Source organism: Macaca thibetana, chromosome 14, assembly GCF_024542745.1.
Source record: "Macaca thibetana thibetana isolate TM-01 chromosome 14, ASM2454274v1, whole genome shotgun sequence".
In the NCBI taxonomy this organism is placed as follows: Eukaryota; Metazoa; Chordata; class Mammalia; order Primates; family Cercopithecidae; genus Macaca; species Macaca thibetana.
This window is the reverse complement of record NC_065591.1, coordinates 38,705,978-38,726,805: the sequence shown is the minus strand read 5'-3', so window position 1 is coordinate 38,726,805 and position 20,828 is coordinate 38,705,978. Positions and strand designations below refer to the sequence as shown.

Genomic DNA, 20,828 nt, shown 5'->3' with positions numbered 1-20,828 from the left:
TATGTTGTGGCTTTGTTCTCATTGGTTTCAAAGAACATCTTTATTTCTGCCTTCATTTCGTTATGTACCCAGTAGTCATTCAAGAGCAAGTTGTTCAGTTTCCATGTAGTTGAGCGGTTTTGATTGAGTTTCTAGTCCTGAGTTCTAATTTGATTGCACTGTGGTCTAAGAGACACTTTATTATAATTTCTGTTCTTTTATATTTGCTGAGGAGTGCTTTACTTCCAACTATGTGGTCAATTTTGGAATAAGTGTGATGTGGTGCTGAGAAGAATGTATATTCTGTTGATTTGAGGTGGAGAGTTCTGTAGATGTCTATTAGGTCTACTTGGTGCAGAGTTGAGTTCAATTCCTGGATATCCTTATTAACTTTCTGTCTCATTGATCTGTCTAATGTTGACAGTGGGGTGTTAAAGTCTCCCCTTATTATTGTATGGGAATCTAAGTCTCTTTGTAAGTCTCTCAGGACTTCCTTTATGTATCTGGGTGCTCCTGTATTGGGTGCATATATATTTAAGATAGTTAGCTCTTCCTGATGAATTGATCCTTTTACCATTATGTAATGGCCTTCTTTGTCTCTTTTGATCTTTGATGGTTTAAAGTCTGTTTTATCAGAGACTAGGATTGCAACCCCTGCTTTTTTTTGTTTTCCATTTGCTTGGTAGATCTTCCTCCATCCCTTTATTTTGAGCCTATGTGTGTCTCTGCGTGTGAGATGGGTCTTCTGAATACAGCAAACTGATGAGTCTTGACTCTTTATCCAATTTTCCAGTCTGTGTCTTTTAATTGGACCATTTAGTCCATTTACATTTAAGGTTAATATTGTTATGTGTGAACTTGATCCTGTCATTATGATATTAGCTGGTTATTTGGCTCACTAGTTGGTGCAGTTTCTTCCTAGCATCAATGGACTTTACATTTTGACATGTTTTTTGCAATGGCTGGTACCTGTTTTTCCTTTACATGTTTGGTGCTTCCTTCAGGATCTCTTATAAGGCAGGCCTGATGGTGACAAAATCTCTAAGCATTTGCTTGTCTGTAAAGGATTTCATTTTTCCTTCACTTATGAAACATAGTTTGGCTGGATATGAAATTGTGGGTTGAAAATTCTTTTCTTTAAGAATGTTGAATACTGGCCCCCACTCTCTTCTGGCTTGTAGAGTTTCTGCCGAGAGATCTGCTGTTAGTCTGATGGGCTTCCCTTTGTGTGTAACCAGACCTTTCTCTCTGGCTGCCCTTAACATTTTTTCCTTCATTTCAACTTTGGTGAATCTGACAATTATGTGTCTTGGAGTTGCTCTTCTCGAGGAGTATCTTTGTGGCATTCTCTGTATATCCTGAATTTGAATGTTGGCCTGACTTACTAGGTTGGGGAAGTTCTCCTGGATGATATCCTGAAGAGTGTTTTCCAATTTGGTTCTATTTTCCCCGTCACTTTCAGGCACCCCAATCAGATGTAGATTTGGTATTTTCACATAATCCCATACTTCTTGGAGACTTTGTTCATTTCTTTTTCCTCTTTTTTCTCTACACTTCTCTTCTCACTTCATTTCATTCATTTGATTTTCAATCGCTGATACTCTTTCTTCCAGTTGATCGAGTTGGTTACTGAAGCTTGTGCATTTGTCACGTAGTTCTCGTGTTACGGTTTAATCTCTATCAGTTCTTTTAAGGACTTCTCTACTTTGGTTATTTTAATTAGCCATTTGTCAAATCTGTTTTCAAGGTTTTTAGTTTCTTTGTGCTGGTTGCATAGTTCCTCCTTTAGCTCTGAGAAGTTTGATGGACTGAAGACTTCTTCTCTCAACTCTTCAAAGTGATTCTCCGGCCAACTTTGTTCCGTTGCTGGCAATGAGCTGCGTTCCTTTGGATGGGGAGATGCACTCTGATTTTTTGAATTTCCAGCTTTTCTGCCCTGCTTTTTCCCCATCTTTGTGGTTTTATCTGCCTTTGGTCTTTGATAATGGTGACGTACTGATGGGGTTTTGGTGTGGGTGTCCTTTCTTTTTGTTAGTTTTCTTTTTAACCATCAGGACCCTCAGCTGTAGGTCTGTTGAAGTTTGCTTGAGGTCCACTCCAGACCCTGTTTGCCTGGGTATCAGCAGCAGAGGCTGCAGAAGATAGAATGTTGCTGAACAGCAGATGTTGCTGTCTGATTCTTGCTCTGGAAGCTTCGTCTCCGTGTGAGGTGTTAGGTGTCAGTCTGCACCTAGTGGGGGATGTCTCCCAGTTAGGCTACTCAGGGGTCAGGGACCCACTTGAGCAGGCAATCTGTCTGTTCTCAGATCTCAACCTCCATGCTAGGAGATCCACTGCTCTCTTCAATGCTGTCAGACAGGGTCATTTACCTCTGCCGAGGTTTCTGCTGCTTTTTGTTTAGCTCTGCCATGTCGCCAGAGGAGGAGTCTACAGAGGCAGTCAGGCCTCCTTGAGCTGTGGTGGGCTCCAGCCAATTCAAACTTCCTGGCAGCTTTGTTTACCTACTTAAGCCTCAGCAATGGCGGGTGCCCCTCCTCCAGCCTTGCTGCCACCTTGCAGGTAGATCTCAGACTGCTGTGCTAGCAATGAGGGTGGCTCCATGGGCGTGGGACCCTCTAGGCCAGGTGTGGGATATAATTTCCTGGTGTGCCATTTGCTAAGACCATTGGTAAAGCGCAGTATTAGGGTGGAAGTTACCCGATTTTCCAGGTGTTGTGTGTCTCACTTTCCTTTGGCTAGGAAAAGGAATTCCCTTCCCCCTTGCACTTCCCAGGTGAGGCGATGCCTCGCCCTGCTGCAGCTCTCACTGGTCGGGCTGCACCCGCAGACCAGCGCCAACTGTCTGACACGCCCCAGCAAGATGAACTCGGTACCTCAGTTGAAAATGCAGAAATCACCCGTCTTCTGTGTCACTCACGCTGGGAGCTGGAGGCTGGAGCTGTTCGTATTCAGCCATCTTGGGCACGCCCTCCCAACATTGCTTTTAATGGCAAAAACTGCAATTACATTTGCACTAACCTAAATATTATACAAATTGACAGAGGATTGGGTAAAAGAAGGCAGAGCTGTTAGACATATAAATCTGAAGACACAAAGCTGAAGAGTAGGTTGGAATGCAAGTACTGAGAGCCTTGGAGGAAAATAAGAAATTTAATGATGCTTGTAGAGGAAAGCTGTTGGCACACTAAAAGTAAGGGAGTGTTCTAAGAATCAGAGCTGTGCATTAAAAGTCAGGTGGAAAAATGCATGGCAAGTTAGGAGGATGTTCTACTCATGTTCTGGGCAAGAGGCAATGAGACCCAGAACAAAAGCTGGAGAGAGATAGTTTAGTCAGAAAAGTTACACCGTTTGCCATCTGTTTGAATATGAAGAGTGTAGATGAAGGAACTATCACAGAATACCTACTAATTCAGTACGGCGTGCTTGACACAGTGGTGATTTATCACTCGAGTTTATCATAGATAAACTAGAAACAGAAAGTGTCAGAGTTGAGCAAGACCCAGGACACTTCAATTTTTTCGAGGTTCCCAGCATACTATAAACTAAATACTGAAACAGACCCTTCCATTCCTCTTGAGCTCATGCTTTTGCTCTTACATCATTGGCTCTCAAATGGTTCTTCATTGCTACTCTTCCCATGGGAACAATAAAAAAGCATCAAGGGAAAGGTAGGATGATTGTTCATTGTTAAGCCTCTGAAAACGAGATAAGCTGCATTAGAAAGCGTGGTATGCGGAATAACATCAATTTTTGATGTGTTCTATTTGGAAATACATTGCTTAAGGTAGTATAAAATGTATGGGAGCCAATGGACCATCTATTCTGTCCTTGTTCCATGTGAAATAAGAAATAGGAGCACCTAGAATTCCTTATAAACTGAAAGAAGATAACAAAGTGAATATTTGATAATGCCTTGTATTATTTATGAGTGAATTCTTTTTCTCTATTTTTGTTTAAAGAGGATGATTTCCCTTCTGATTTACTATGCTTCACATGCATTAGCTTTAATGGAACTTGTAACTATTACTGGATTCTGTGTTCTGCTTTGAATATTAAAACAAATCCCCTCGTCTTAACAGCTTCATAATAAATAATAAAGACACCTTCTTCAGCAATGCTACTCGAAGCAGAATAGTCTATCACATGCTGGAGCGCACCAAATATGAAAATGGAATATCAAAAGTGGGTAAGAACATTAAATAATAACAGAGTGGAACTTGCTGTTACTGTTTATATCCAGAATTACTGTTTTTTTAAACAACTGAAGCTTTGCTTTAATTTATTAAATAGATGTGTATAGCATATTGAACACAAACTCTATAGACTTTCGAATTTTCAGCCTTTTAATAAAACAAACTTTTTTGAGGGTGTTTGGTCATAGATATCAAAATGTGAAATGTGCAAACACTTTGAAACAGAAATATTATTTCTTGAAAGTTATACCCCTCAAATAATCAGACTTTTGAATGATAACATATACAGAAATGTGTTCATCATGGGCTTGTTTGTAATAGAATTATCAGGAAATACCCACATGTCCATGCTTAGGGACTGAAAAATAAGTTAGACTGTGTCCATGTTAATACGTTCATTAACAGTTATGTGACATTTATTTACTCTTATTTTAGCATAAAAATTTCAAGTATCTGTTATACAAAGTACATGACATAAGCGCTATACTCAGGGAGATTGTAAATTGGTTATGAGTTCGTTATTTATGAACTCCAAAAGATATCCACAAACTATACATCTCATATAATTTCATTTCTTAAACCTATGTACATAAAAAGACAAAAACCCTAGAAGAATATGTAAGAAACTTTTTAGAGGTTACCTGTGGAAGGTGAAATAATAGCTAATTTTAATTTTTGAAATTTCTTTGTTGTTTAAATGTTTAGCAGTATAGTACAACATGTATAATACAAAAGAAACTTGAGAATGTTTCACTTAGAAAAAGTAAATAAAATTGCAAAATTTACATAGAGCTGAGCAGAAAGCAGCAGGTAACAAACAAGATATACTTTTAATTATAAAGGTGACAAATAAAAGATGCTTGAAGGGATCAAATGTTAGTCACATCTTAAAAGCCTTGAAAATACAAAGTTGGTAGCCAGCAAAAACTTGTACCAGTCTCTACTGATTTTATTAAAATTGAGTACTATATGAGTAAAATACACAATGTTTCAAGACAGCCACTTTTTAAAGAAAAACCTTCAGACTCTGTTGTTCTTCTGATTAATAATTTACTTATTACTGAGCATTCAAAACAGTTAACTCACATGCCTAAACTTCACCAAAACTAAAGAAATAAATTTAGTAAGTAATTTAAGGCACTAAAAATAGGCTGGGTACGGTGGCTCAAGCCTGTAATCCCAGCACTTTGGAAGGCCGAGATGGATGGATCACCTGAGGTCGGGAGTTCAAGACCAGCCTGGCCAACATGGTGAAACCTCGTCTCTACTAAAAATACAAAAATTAGCCAGGCGCAATGGTAGGTGACTGTAATTCCAGCTACTAGGGAGACTGAGGCAAGAGAATCACTTGAACCCGGGAGGTGGAGGTTGCAGTGAGCCGAGATCACACCATTGCACTCCAGCCTGGGCAACAGAGTAAGACCTTGTCTCAAAAAAGAAAAAAAAAAAAAAAGAACTAAAAATAATGAAATCCAGAATATAAATTGAAAATGTGTCTAAATGTTAGTACTATACTCTTTTGTATTCTTTTAAAATAATTATGAAATTATAAATAATGATAAGGGCATCGTTCCCTTTGTAATAAATACAGAATAATTAAAATTATTCCTAACTGCAATTCTCACTTATACATTTTTAAGTTTATATATATGTGTATATATTTATGTTTGTGTATATGTGTGTGTGTATATATATGTACATATAAATTAGATGTTTTAGCATTTATAATTTTCAGATTTTAAAAAAATTACCATTATGAATATTTTCTCAAGCCCTTAATTACTCTTTGAAAACATTATTATAAAAAGTTGTACAATATTCCATAATAAAATTCATCAAATCACTGTTATTTACTAAGTACCTATTATGATTGATTGTACTATAAAAATTAAATGATTTATCAGTTTTGGATATGTAATTATTTCTAATTCTTTACTGATATAAATAATATTGCAACAATAGTTGCTCACTCAGTATCGGTTCTTACCAGGAATATATGAGAGTGTCCATGTCGCTCTACCCTCATTGAGAGGGAGGAGATTTTAATAAGTGTCTCATATTGCTATTTGTGTCTTTTTGGTTTGATATTATAAAATTAAATATTTCTCAATACCAATATCATTTTGAGGTCTTTTGTTTTGTTTTGTTTTGGTAGGGGACAGGGATGGGGTGGGATATAGAATTTGTCTTCTTTCTTGACCAAACTTTGTTATTTGGAGAAAAACAAAAAGTTGCTTCTGGGTCACATGATCCTAAATAAGTGGGTTAAATGCCCAATATTTTATGATATGGTAAAGTAAAACCATGTGACAACTTGCAAATCTTCATTTACTAATATCATAAGGACATAACTAGACGCAGTATCAGTTTCTTTCACAATCGCACTGTCCTCATAGGTGATGTGGCTATGGAAGTCATTTGGGTTATCTTAAACTTTTTAATTAATTCATTGTCCCCTGTATATTTGTGTTGCTTCAGAGGAAATGCTTCATTGAAGCTAACTCAAGAACTGTCCTTTTCTTCTCTTTGCAGGTATCCGTAAACTTATAAACAATGGCTCATACATAGCAGCGTTTCCACCACATGAGGTAATCTTGAAATACAGTTTCCACTTTATAAACAAGGTTTTCATGCTCAATGTTTCGTCCTGTTGTTTTCATTTGAGTCTAGCTGTCCACTCCCAGGAAGATTCAGTCTGCAAGTAGCCATGGGCCTTCTGTCTCCCCATGGTAATTTTGCGACTGTACACTGGCTCCTCTGCCTCAAAGCCTGTCTGCGATTTGCCCCATACTGGGAATCCCAGCCTTAGCGGAAACACTCCTGGACACTATAGCTGCTGCCTTCTGCTCCAGTATAGAGTTCCAAGCATGATCCGACTTGGGATCCGCACTATTCCAAATAGAGAAGTTTCCTGGTTTGTGCCTACTACTTTGGGATACTTCAAAATCTAAAGTCCCACCACAAAAACCTATAGCCAACTACCTACTCAATTATTTGCCAGATGATTACCTCCCTACAAGTTTTAAATAGAAATGCCTGCTCTAAGCTGCAGTGGGCCCTGTCCACTGTAAATGATATCTGAGCCAACTTTTATTTCCTGACCTCTTTCTTTAAGGCAATTTCACGTTTTAAGGTAAGAGTGGGGTCTTTACAGGTTTCACTTCTGAACTTTCAAAGGCTATCACATTTCTATTTATAAATTTATGACTGAGGACTTCAGTACATAATACAAGGCTGAGGAATTTGCAGTCTGGTATGACCAATAGTAGATAAAATGTATTGAGTGCTTGCTATTGGCAGTGACGTAAATGTTTTATGTGGATTGTCTCATTTAATCCTTGCAGCAGCCCTTTGAGATATACGATAATATTAGCTCTGTTTTTTATATAGGTAATTGAGGTACGGAAAGGTTAGATATCAAAGGCACAGTTTTGAGCACCAGAAGCCAATCTCCAATGTTTATATTCATTATGGTATACATACTTATAGTTAGAATAGAAATAATAACAGGAAATATGTTTGTGTATTTAATGTGCCAGGCCTTGTACATGTATTTTCCCATTATTCTGAACATAACCCTGGAGGGGTAAATTTTATTATTCTTATTTTACAGCTGAAGAAACAAAGCTTAGAGAAATTAAACACTATATCAAATAGCACATAATAAACGGTAAAGTGTTCAGAATGGCAAACTTAAGGCCCAAGGAGAACCTCTGTAGCAAAGAAGGTTTAATTTGTTCTCTATTTAGGTAATTTTCTCTACATAATTAGGCTGCATTCTGAAAGTTCATTTGACAGTTTTTTTATGTGAAATTTGGGACTTTTATAAATAAGTTATAAGTAATTATCATCTCCCCACTTGTGTTTGTAATTTGGATGAAATATTAATATATGGAATAAATACATGAAAAGAATGGAAAACAATGTTGTTGAAATACAAGAAAGTAAATTAGAAGGTCCATAAAATGGGCTCAGGAATTTTCTGTTGATTTTAAATGCTACTACTTGAGGTAAGGAAAATAAGGCTTATTAGGAGGAAAATGGAGTCAATGGCATTGACTGTAATTTGATTAAGGATAGTTCACAATTCTAGGCTTCCTTTTTTCTTTTTCCTTAATGCAGGAGACAAGTGCCAATCTCTTATTTTTACCTGTAGTTGAGGTTTGTTTTTTACTTACAAAAAGGACAGTGGCTAGAGGGAAGAAGAAGAAATGTCTTGTGGAGTTTGGTATGAAAAGGCAAAATAAAGGGAACGAGAGAAATACACACACACAAGAATTCGTCCAAGATATTGATAGAATTTATAATCCTATGAATGATGAATAGTGGAAAGAGAGAAAATGTGTGTAGGTCAGAGGGGGCCAATCATGGGGTGGCAGAGACCACTGAGTGTACACAATACTTCAGAAAGGCGTGAAAGTACGTGAGTGAGCAAGAGTAATCACTTTGGTCAGTTTTCTCTTGCAGCCCACTGCATGTCACTATCAAGCCAGAATGATGTAGCTGATTGAGGTTATAGAGCAGAGTTAAGAAAAAGATACCCTACATATTCTAAAGTTTAGCATCTGAAACCCAAAAAGCCTTTTAATTTTTGGGCTTTAAACACCTTGAGCTAGCTTAGGGAAGACAATTTGGGGCCTGCACTTAAATGGTACTTCATTTCTTCCCAAATTAATGTGTCTATTTCATCAGGGAGCCAGGAGTGGCATCCACATGTCTCTCATGGCAACCTTGAGGCACCTGTGAGCCATGACTCTTGGTGTCTTCTTTCCTTATAGGAGCTCACCGTCCTGGTTGTCAAGGAATATGCTGATGAGCTTTGCACTTTTCAAGAGTCACAATGTATCAAATGCATAAAATAACTCACATTAATTGTATACTTTCCATGTGCCAGGCACTTTATAGGTACTAAGTTGACTCTTGTAAAACCCCTCTATACTGGGTAATATTATTATTACTTCTATCATCTAGGTGAGAAAACTGAGGCATAACTCCACTTGCTTTAAATTTTTGTCAAACTTTCATAAAGATAGAGCCATACATTGGAGTGAGGAGAAAGACTGTCATATCTTGTATCTCACATTTTAGTTCACCACATATATTGTCCTCTTTTTATATAATAAAAGCAGAGAAGTTCAACCTTTAGGGAACACTCTTCTCTATAAGGCATATTATATAATCTGCAGTTCCAAAATTGCGACACACATGACAGATTTTTGAAAGAGCATATAAAGAATTGAAAAAAAAATCCTTCAATTTTTGGAATATCTTATCGGAAATAAATTTTAAAGATACTGCCACTTTAAAAATCTGACTAGCCGGCTTCATTCCTGGGTTGCAAGGCTGGTTCAACATATGCAAATCAATAAACGTAATCCATCATATAAACGGAACCAATGACAAAAACCACATGATTAACTCAATAGATGCAGAAAAGTCCTTCGATAAAATTCAACACCCCATCATGCTAACAACTCTCAGTAAACTAGGTATTGATGAAACATGGTCACAAAAGCCAAAATTGAAAAATGGGATCTAATGGAACTAAAGAGCTTCTGCACAGCAAAAGAAACTATCATCAGAGTGAACAGGCAACATACAGAATGAGTGAAAATTTTTGCAGTCTATCCATATGGGCTAATATCCAGAATCTACAAGGAACTTAAAACAAATTTATAAGAAAAAAAAAAAAAAAAAGAAACTCCATCAAAAAGTGGGCAAAAGATACGAACAGACACTTCTCAAAAGAAGACATTTATGGGGCCAACAAACATATGAAAAAAAACTCATCATCACTGGTCATTAGAGAAATGCAAATCAAAACCACAGTGAGGTGCCATTTCATGGCAGTTAGAATGGTGATCATTAAAAAGCCAGGAAACAACAGATGCTGGAGAGGATGTGGAGAAACAGGAATGCCTTTACATTGTTGGTGGGAGTGTAAATTAGTTCAACCATTGTGGAAGACAGTGTGGCGATCCTTCAAGGATCTAGAACCAGAAATATCATTTGACCCAGCAATCCTATTACTGGGTATATACCCAAAGGATTATAAATCATTCTACTATAAAGACACATGCACACATACGTTTATTGCAGCAGTATTCACCATAGCAAAGACTTGGCACCAGTCCAAGTACCCATCAATGATAGACTGGATAAAGACAATGTGACACATATACACCATGGAATACTATGCAGCCATAAAAAGGATGAGTTCATGTTCTTTGCAGGGACATGGATGAAGCTAGTAACCATCATTCTCAGCAAACTAACACAGGAATAGAAAACCAAACACCCTATGTTCTCACTCATAACTGGGAATTGAACAATGAGAACACATGGACACAGGGAGGGGAACATCACACACTGGGGCCTGTTGGGGAGTGGGGAGCTAGGGGAGGGATAGCATTAGGAGAAATACCTAGTGCAGATGATGGGTTGAAGGGTGCAGCAAACCACCATGACGTGTATACCTATGTAACAAACCTGCACGTTCTGCACATGTATCCCAGAACTTAAATTATAATTAAAAAAAAGAGAGAAAAAAAAATCTGACTAGCACTGGTGGCTGAGGCGTCTTATATATTTTGAATGAACACTTACTGTCTTCCTCAGCTGGTAAGAATGGAAGAAACATTTCCTGGTATTGCATCACTTCTTAAACAAAATAATGCCCTTAAATTCTGAACTACAGATTATCACAATTTCTCTCAGTGATGGTGAAGATATTGTGTTTATTAAAAGACCTTAAATTCCAAACAGTAAAGCCTAGCACCTACTTTACTTTAAGCTAATGGGTTCCATTGTACTTTTTAACTAATTTAATAGAAGATTTTTAAAGTAACTGTCAGACTATTTTTAATGAAAGATACGTAAAGGCATCTATCACATCATTTCAGCGATGGGCTTAATTTATCATTTCTGAAGCTTTCAATAAGTTTTTAAATTATTCTGTGAGGGAAAATACAGTTTTCATTCAGTTCAAATTTCACTAAAAAATAGATCCAAATGTATCTTACTTTATCTGTTGCAGGGAGCCTACAAAAGTAGCCAGCCGATTAAAACCCATGGACCTCAGAATAACAGACATCTATTATATGAGCGCTGGGCACGCTGGGGAATGTGGTATAAGCATCAGCCTCTGGATTTAATCAGGTATTGCAAGTGGAACAATAATGAAAAGCAAAGTATGCTGTTTGGTTGTCATTGTCTAAGACTTGGAATTTGCAGTCTACAAAAAAAGCAACAGCTATAAGGTTTTTCACTAAAAGAGTCTCACTGTAGGTAATTGGTTATACAGGGGATGGGAGAGCTGAGAAATCAAACAGGCTTTGCAAGGTGTCTAAGGGATTAGCAACAGCAAAAAATTACTAACCCCTTAAGGGTGGAGAGAAATTGGAATAAACATATATTATCAGAGCCCAATACTTATGTACCATTGCTAGGGCTTCCAGTAGAGAGGTGAAAGTGACGGGGAGGGTGGAGCCATGGAGGGGGCATAGAGAGGGAAAATGGTCCTGGCTTATCGCTTCCTTCTACCTTTGAGTGATCAACTCACCAGAAGTAACACCTCCTGACTCAGCTTAACCAGAAGTAATTTAGAGTAAAACCTGACTAAAATGTCCAAATCAAAAAAAAAGAAAGAAAGCAAGCAAGCCAGAAAGTGGATCTAAGAGCAAAGAGAAAAATGACTAACACGTGTTTCACATGTTTGTATATATTTATTGTTCATTAAAGATCTACTCTACTTCAGGATGCATATTCTAGTAAGTAACTGCCTTCAACTTGAATTAGTCTTGAAATATTGTTGTATTCATGATTTATATCATTTATGTTGATGGAGGATAATTTGTTTTTTATTTTTGGAAATCATGAAATCTGTATTATCAAGATCTTAAGTCTGTGGTTAACTATAAATATTTATAGAATGAAAGAAAAGGACCATTTATATTATTATATATGTTAATATTTTAAGCTGTTTATGAAGTATAAACATCAAGAATAAATCACAGCTGAATCAGTTAGTGCCCCCAGCATAAAACAGGTGGACAAGGAAAGGGGTACTTGTAGAGAATTTAATAAAAGAACTATATACAGAAGCATAAGCCAGAGTCAAGGGAAAGAGTGACAGATGAGGAAGCTCCCAGGGACTAGCACAGCTGGAAGTTGCTATCAAACCTAGATCTTGAAGGGACAGGGGGAGAAAATATTTGGCAGAACCAGTCAAAATTTATACCCAAAATTTGACCTTAGGAAGAAAGCAGCCATGGCCAAACCATGGCCCAAGAAAGAGGAAACCAGGATGATAAACCCCATCTCTTTTATATTGCCCTCTGATCTCCTGCTAGCACATTCAGTCAGTCAACAAGCCCATCAGGAAGCCAGAAGAAAATGGGAAGGAACAAAGCTTATAGAGTGCATAGAGGTAGACCCCTTAGTGCCTATAATGAAAGGAAAAAAAGTAGAATGCAGATCTGGAGATACAGAGGATAAACATCCACCACCAAACGCTTTTAATTTCAAACATTAAGTATTCGGGCATATTCAGAACCAAGATGTTTTATTTTTTAGTTTGATGATCACAAGAAATTCTCAGATTTTATTTTATGCAGACAGGAGAATTATTTTAGATATTGTGAACCCAGTGAAATGTGCTTGTTCACAAAGCTATATCTATTAGGAATTAAAATGAAGTTAGGATTTGCAAGCATGCATTCTAGTGTCAATAATTACATTTACTTAGCTTATTTCACTTAAGATAATGTCCTCCAGTCTTATCCATGTTATTGCGAATGACAGGATCTTCTCCTTTTTAAGGTTAAGTAGTTTTTCATTGTGTATATATACCATATTTTCTTTATAAGCCACCGAAATACAAATACTACATAATCTCATGTATGGGTAGAATCTAAAAAAGTTGAACTCATAGAAGCAGAGAGTAGAATAGTAGTTACCAAAGGCTGGGGTGGGGAGAAGGCAGAAATTGGGGAGAAGTTGGTCAAAGGATACAAAAATGAATTTAGATAGGAAGAATAAGTTCCAGAGATCTGTTGTACAACATGGTGACTATAGTTAATAATAATGTATTTTATGGTTGAAAATTGCTGAGTACATTTTAAATGTTCTTACTATATAGTAAGAATAAATATGTGAGGTAATGTGTATGTTAATTAGCTTCATTTAGTCCTTCAAAACTATATGCATATTTCAAAATATCATGCATGCAATAAATATATACAATTTTTGTTGACAAAAAATAAACAGAAAGTATAAGTTCTCATCTATAGAAGACATTACTCTTGCTGCTTCAGATAATTCCAGCAAGCAGCCTTTATTTTCAGTAAATAGGTTTATTCAGCCACTATTACCACTTCTTTGGTTGTTGACATAGGAGGATATTTTTTCTTAAAAAAATTATATTTCTGTCTTTAATTGGCTAAGGGAAGGAGTGTGTGGTGTAATACTCACCCAAGAGAAAGTTTATAAAAGAGTATAGAGGGCAGTTGAACATGTTTTTACCCCTTAGGAACTTAACTTGTGTTACCAAAATTTAGATGGTAATGAGGCAAACATTGATAGTAAACTATTTATGCATAGCATTTTCTACAAGGCCCATTTTTCTACAACCAGCAGAAAAATTATCTTAAGATTTGTGACTACTTATTTTGAGTAAGTTGTTCTTAAAACCGCACACTTTTGAGGGCATGCATCTCTTACTGTGTTGCTTCCTATCTGTAGTGAGAGAAAGAGGGTGTTCAAAGTTGAATTTCTTTATACTCTTTGGTTATGGATAATGGAGACTCATAGGCACAGCCTGTATTGTCTCATGCTGAATAAAGTAGTTCCTTAGGATGGAAAGTCAGATACAGGCAATTCCTTTTTTATATAAATAACCATTTCTGGACATGTGTCCATGGTTTTTCCCATTTTAAAAATAAATTTAAACGTTTTATAGCTAAGTCCTATTTTAGTTGCAATCTGTTTTTCCATGAAAAATATTTGAAACTACAAAGAGCACATATTCAAAATCATCAGTTATAAAATTTGCGTAGCAAAATTCTTGTATGGCAATTTTAAAAAATATTTCACAATAGGCATTGGAGGCATTTGTATTTAAAAACAATGTCACTAAAGGAAACAATTCTAAAAGCATAGATTTCCACATTGTTTCATTTTATGATAGAAATTATTTCAGCAGTGGAATTGTATCATTGAATGAAATATGACACAGGGCAGAAATATTAAAAAAAAAAAAACAGATAAAAAGAGAGCTGTGGTTGTGTGATGGGTAGTTACCCAATAGCAGCCCCCAATTCCTCCGTCTTCCTCCTTGCTCTGTTTGGAACACAGGAATCATAGAAGATTGTGAGTACCAGCGCTCTAAGGCAAGGACATTTTTTCATTAGCCTCTTTTACATGGCACCAGCTCCTTCTTCTCCTGACACAGATCTGAAATCTACTTTTACTTAGGTGACTATACTTCACCAAATAATATTGTTGCTTCTCTTAATCTTTAACAATGTGTAATTTAAAATATCTATCTATATCATACTGATATAGATGATACTGTCTATATCCACTGATTTGTCTGTGCAGTCCTCTGTCATCAAAATTATAAAGGTCCTCTACTGTGTTAGTAACATGTGCTAAAAACTTTGCTCCACCCCACAGAGGAACACTTGTTCAAGCAAACAATTTTTTTTTCAATACCTGTTAATATAATAAGTTTCCATCTCAAAGTAGAATGTTATTATTGTATAAGAAGTGAATTTTCTATTGATCTGTGTTTCCTAGGAGAGAAAAATAAAATGCAAAAATACGGAGAAGTGATGCTTGACAGATGATTATTCCAGGTCTACACGCAGTAGAATATGCAAAAGATTTAATTGGCACAACACAGAGAATGAAGCAGAAAGAGAATAGTTTTCAGAAAGAGAAGCCTTGTTAAGGAAATATGACAAGAGAATTTTCTTCTTAGCAAGAATCACTGCTCCGTGCAATATTCCCAAATCAACTTTGAAGTGCCCATCTTTGTTGCAGGAACAAAACTGTGTGTGTTAAGTAACCGTCTTTAGAAGATGGAGACCAAACGGTGGTAAAGAAATCAGGAAATTATCATTTTTAACCAGGCCTTTAATACCGACAGTGGGTTAGGTGAAGAAAGAGCAACTGAGTAGTTATTAGAACTGCGTTATTTCTCTGCCATTTCAATTTAAATGATATTCATCAGCTAGAGGGGAATTAAATGCATTAACTCTCTTAGCGTCCTTCAGTACTTCCTGTGATGGTTACTAGTGAAGCAACACACAAGTCTACCTTTCAGCAGCTTACAATCGTATAGGGAGGAAAAGGAATGGAAGAATGACCGGTAATTGCCATACATTTTTGTAATTTTAGGGACAGCATTAACCAGGGTAAGTCCTGCGTGCTTTGGAAACTGCAGAGTTGAGCTTTGTTGAGGAAGATGTGACATAATGGTGCACATTGTGTCTAGCCTAAGGGTGTCTGGTGAAGGGTGCAGATGAAGAGGGAAATCTAACCTGCTCTCTCAGCACCCACCTAGAGGGGACACCTTTTTCCAATTTTCATGAAAGCTATATGGTTTAGAGCAGCTCTGTGATGTGAAAAATGAAAAGGGATGCTAGTAGGAAGATGGAGAAAAACAAGGTTTATGAGCCATGTTGAGAAGTATGGCATATACATAAAGACATGTGACAGAATTGCCCCTATATTGAAAAGGTTTAGGCCGGGCGCGGTGGCTCAAGCCTGTAATCCCAGCACTTTGGGAGGCCGAGACGGGCGGATCACGAGGTCAGGAGATCGAGACCATCCTGGCTAACACGGTGAAACCCTGTCTCTACTAAAAAATACAAAAAACTAGCCGGGTGAGGTGGCGGGCGCCTGTAGTCCCAGCTACTCAGGAGGCTGAGGCAGGAGAATGGCGTGAACCCGGGAGGCAGAGCTTGCAGTGAGCTGAGATCCGGCCACAGCACTCCAGCCTGGGTGACAGAGCGAGACTCCGTCTCAAAAAAAAAAAAAAAAAAAAAAAAAAAAAAAAGAAAAGGTTTAAAAATAAACAATATTGCCATTATTGGATTAATTAACAAGCAGGAGTATTAGATACTGTAGATGGAGCTGAGGAGGAACCGAGTGTAGCCTCAAGTTTCCGTCTGAAATTCTGACTAGGTGTGGCATCAATAGTTGTAATATTGCTTATATTGCCTTAACTCAGTCTAAGGATTTGCTTTCTCATGCAGGCTGTACTTTGGTGAGAAGATTGGACTATACTTTGCTTGGCTGGGATGGTATACTGGAATGTTGATTCCTGCAGCAATTGTTGGTTTGTGCGTTTTCTTCTATGGATTATTTACAATGAATAAAAGTCAAGTAAGGTAGGCTATTAAGAGACCTATTAAAAATATTTGGCCTGTCTTCTGAGTGGGCAAAAGTTTAACGATAATGCTGACTATAAAAAACAAATGGTTGATGATACTACAATTTAATTTATTTGCTATTTCTGTTTCTTGGTGTTTTTTTTGTTTGTTTGTTTGTTTTTTTTTTTTGGTAGGAAAGGAACACTATTACAAAATGTCATTTTAATACTTTTATATGCAAACTATCTTGAGTAATTTCCAAGAATGTTTACGTAAAATTCTTCTTTCCAGTATATACCACATAATTCAAAAATTTGATAGTTTTGTGTGATTTACATTTGCATAGTATTTGTTAGTCTAGAAGGCCCTCTCGATGTATTCATTCAAATCATTATAATAGCTATAATTTATAATTTCAATTTATAATTTACAAAGTCCTTCCAAATACCTTGTTTCATTTGCTGTAACCTTCACTACCACCCTTGGAGATGCATAGATCTTTTTGCACATGAGGGAACCTAATAGACTTAAAGATGTCTAAACAAAACAATTATACCACATAAATTCTGCTCTAAGCAGCCTCCTCTACTCTCCTGAGTACATGACAGATCATAACACACTTTCTACTTTATTATTACTCTCTGGAGGAACAAATATTTATAAATTTTATTTAGCATACACTTAAGATATGGAGATTGTAGTGAAATCAGGTTTGACAAAAGTCAAAACATATATCAAAATAGTGATGCTTCTATTAAAGTTGAAGTGACTTGAGATTTGGAAATAGGAACAGTACATTATTATTCAGCAAGGACGAGAGTCACCCTAACATTAAATAATCTTAACAGCATTTTCTATTTCAATCACAAGTATATTATCAACTTTAACTTTGTAATGTAAAATTCAAAATCTGAAAAATATCTCTCCCCCTTCTTTCAAAGCTCAACACGTTCTTCTCTTTTGATCCATCTTTTAACCATGGCCTTGCTACCAGATACTGAACATGACAGTTAATGTTAAGATTATATTCTTCATGAGATCATAAAAATTAATTTCCCTGAATTTTCCTTAATATAATATGTATATGTATGTATATGTACAGCAATTATGCTTAAAAATGAAACAGCTTTATTGTCCGATAATTAAATCCTATTCAGTAATCAAATTGCTTGATTTGATATCTCAAAGTCCCCTTGTTCTTCATGAATGCCGAAAGCTAAATAACATGAAAACAAAGAAACACCTACTGCTCAAACCCATTTCATCTAGCCATGGGTTAATTTCAGGGTTTTGCAAACTCATTACCATCCTGCAAGGTAGCATCTTCCTGAACAAACTTCTGCCCACTGGAAACATCCATCCTCCTTTTGGGCATTTGCCCATATTCTGTTGTATCAGTAACATCTGGGGCTCCGAAGAAAGGTTGTGGTTTAGAGTTACAGTGAATTGGAAAAAAAAGTAAACCATTTTAAAATGTTTTAAAATATGGAAAATGATTCTTCAAGTTGGTCCTGTGGAGAACATATTAACAAAATGTTAGCATATGATATAGACTTCTCAGCTCCACCGCTACAAAGCTGAAAATGAACAAAGAGGAATGAAGGGAATAGATTTGCTGTTTCTATTGATTTATATACCAATGGAGTAAATTAGGCTCTTTTTGTATGAGATAATTATTCTTTAACCTTTAGTACAAGGAGTGTTCTAAAAGGCATTAGCAAACTCTTTTCTTCAGTGCTGTATGGTATTATATTACTCCCACTTCTGTCACACTATAATTAAGATCCTGTCAGACTTTCTATTCTAAACCAAGATAAGCAGCACTGAATATCTTGACTGAAAATTTGGGGACTGAAATTTTCCATTCAAGGTGTCAGACATGGTTGAGTTGTAGGTGTTATCATGGTGGGTGGGGGAAGGAGAGCAATCTTTTATTTTGTGTTGACTTATGTTAGTATAATTTTATTAAGCTCTTTTTTACTTGTTGCAGGGTAGAAAAACGTTCCAAAGCTGCAGATGTGGCTCTATTGATTATGTTTCTACTAATTAGGTCCAACTAAATTAAGATCATGTTTCTTAATTGCTTTACACTTAATTATAGAAGTATATAACAATCAGGTTTTAGATGACTGTATATACATACGTGTATATATTTACATGTATACACTGGTCTTACATGGTGAAATATGGCCATATCTGTACCTGGGAAAAGATACAGGAATTTGAAAATGAACAGGCACAGATACGTGTGGCCTGGTTTTTAGGCCCTAGGTTTCAGGAACCAGGAAACAGACCTGAAGCCCCAACTGTCTGGTCTGTTCTTGCCTTTTCAGCATCAGAACTCACCAAGAAATGAATGTGGTTCTCAATATTGACCAGATTTTTAAGAGTCTTTGCTTCTTAGAGGATTTCCAAGCCCTCTCTTGACACTGTGCTTAGCAATAAGTTTCTTTCATTTATCAAGTGCCTACAATGTGTAAAGTACATTGTAAATATTTTTAATCTAATATCCCAGTTAGATATCCTCATATAAGATGAATAAATTGATCCCCTAAAAAAAAGTGACTTGGTCAGGGACTATATGTAGTAAGTGGTCAACTAAGTTTCAAACGTATTTCTGATTTTTAAAATTGTCAATAGTATTAACAACTATAGGATTATGATTAATATATAATTAATTACAGAAATAAATTAATACCATCAATTAATGTTTTATTAATTTATATTCAATTATCAATTGATTATTAATAAGTGTTTATTGGTGATGAGAACACAGTGTGAGATCTAGCCTCTTAATAAATTTTTAAGTGCACAAGACAGTATTATTGACCACAGGCACAATGTCATACAGAAGTTCTCTGGAATTTATTCATCTTATATAACTGAAACTTTTTGTCCATTTTACCCTCCCTTCCCTCCTTCCCCTAGCCAATGGCAACCACCATTTTAACTCTGTTTTTTGTAAGTTTGACTATTTTATATACCTCATATAAGTTGAATTATTCAGTATTGGTTATTCTGTGATTGGCTTAATTCACTTAGCATAATTTCTTCTAGGTTTATCCATGTTATCACATATGGCAGGATTTCCTTCTTTTCTAAGACCAAATAATATTCCATTATACATATATACCACATTCTCTTTCTTCATTCATCAGTCAATAAACATTTGGGTTGTTTCCATATCTTGGATATTTTTAATAATTCTGAAATAAATGTGGGAGTGCAGACAGCTCTTCCAGATCATGATTTCATTTCTTTTGGATATGTATCCAGAAGTGGGATTGCTGAATCATATGGTAGTTCTATTTTTGATTTTTTGAGAAACCTCCCTACTGTTTTTCATAGCAGTGGACCATTTTAGATTTCTACCAGCAGTGTGCAGGATTACAATTTCCCCACATTCTCACCAATACTTACTTTTTTTTTGTTTTTTTTAAGGAATAGTAGCAATCCTAACAGGTGTGAGGTGATTTTTTTATTGTAGTTTTGATTTGCATTTCTCTGATGATTATGTATGATTTTAAAAGCAATGATTTATCCATGATGCCCTACTGGTTTTCCTTAAACCTAGTTTCACACTTTTCTCAAAAAAAGTGTACCATAAAGCAAATATTTTATCTTCCATTCTTTATCATGTTAGCTGGATTATAAGGAAGCATGAGGACCCTCAAGTGAGTGGGTCCAAACATCCACCCCAATATGGAAAATTTCTCTCTACTTTTATTTTTAATTGGTAGTAACGATGATTTCTTTGGAATCACACTTGATGTGTATATGTAGCAATAAATACAAAACAAAAGAAAACCACAGTTTGAGTGATTGTTTAGATTGTCAAGCACTGCAGAAGAAATTCAGAAACACTCATGATGGGAACTCTCCCTTCCTCTAGTGGTTAAGCAAAGTCAAAGAAACTTGTGATACTCTTAAATATTTTAGACTAAAAAATGTCAAAAGTTGTGTGATGTTTTTTGTGTATCATGTATCAAGTTGAGCTTTGAGTGACTTTCAGAAAATGAATGTAATGATTCTACAGTAAAAAGACTCTGGAATTCTAGACTTGGTGCTTCAATAAATCTGAGCTTTTGATTGACCCCATTTGGAAATTGAGAAAGATTATATCATATAAACAAACTTCAATACCTTTTTAGTATAAGATTCTAAAGCAGGACAAATTGTATCATTTGTGAAACAATGAATTATGTTAAAAAGCTCATTTCAATTTTTTTTTTTCACGAAGTGTGTTAATAGTTCTTATTCCTACAAATTACTGGTATTG

At 36.0% G+C, this 20,828-nt stretch overlaps 1 protein-coding gene across 2 annotated transcripts in view; it reads left to right on the top strand.

Moving 5' to 3' along the window:
• ANO3 (anoctamin 3) overlaps positions 1-20,828 on the top strand; it is a 475,418-nt gene that overhangs the window by 344,653 nt on the left and 109,937 nt on the right. For both annotated transcript variants that reach the window (XM_050755373.1, XM_050755374.1), the window contains 4 exons: positions 4,059-4,165; positions 6,705-6,760; positions 11,209-11,330; positions 16,433-16,567. In XM_050755373.1, the coding sequence (XP_050611330.1) occupies positions 4,059-4,165; positions 6,705-6,760; positions 11,209-11,330; positions 16,433-16,567 (420 nt within the window). The remainder of the gene's footprint in view (positions 1-4,058; positions 4,166-6,704; positions 6,761-11,208; positions 11,331-16,432; positions 16,568-20,828) is intronic.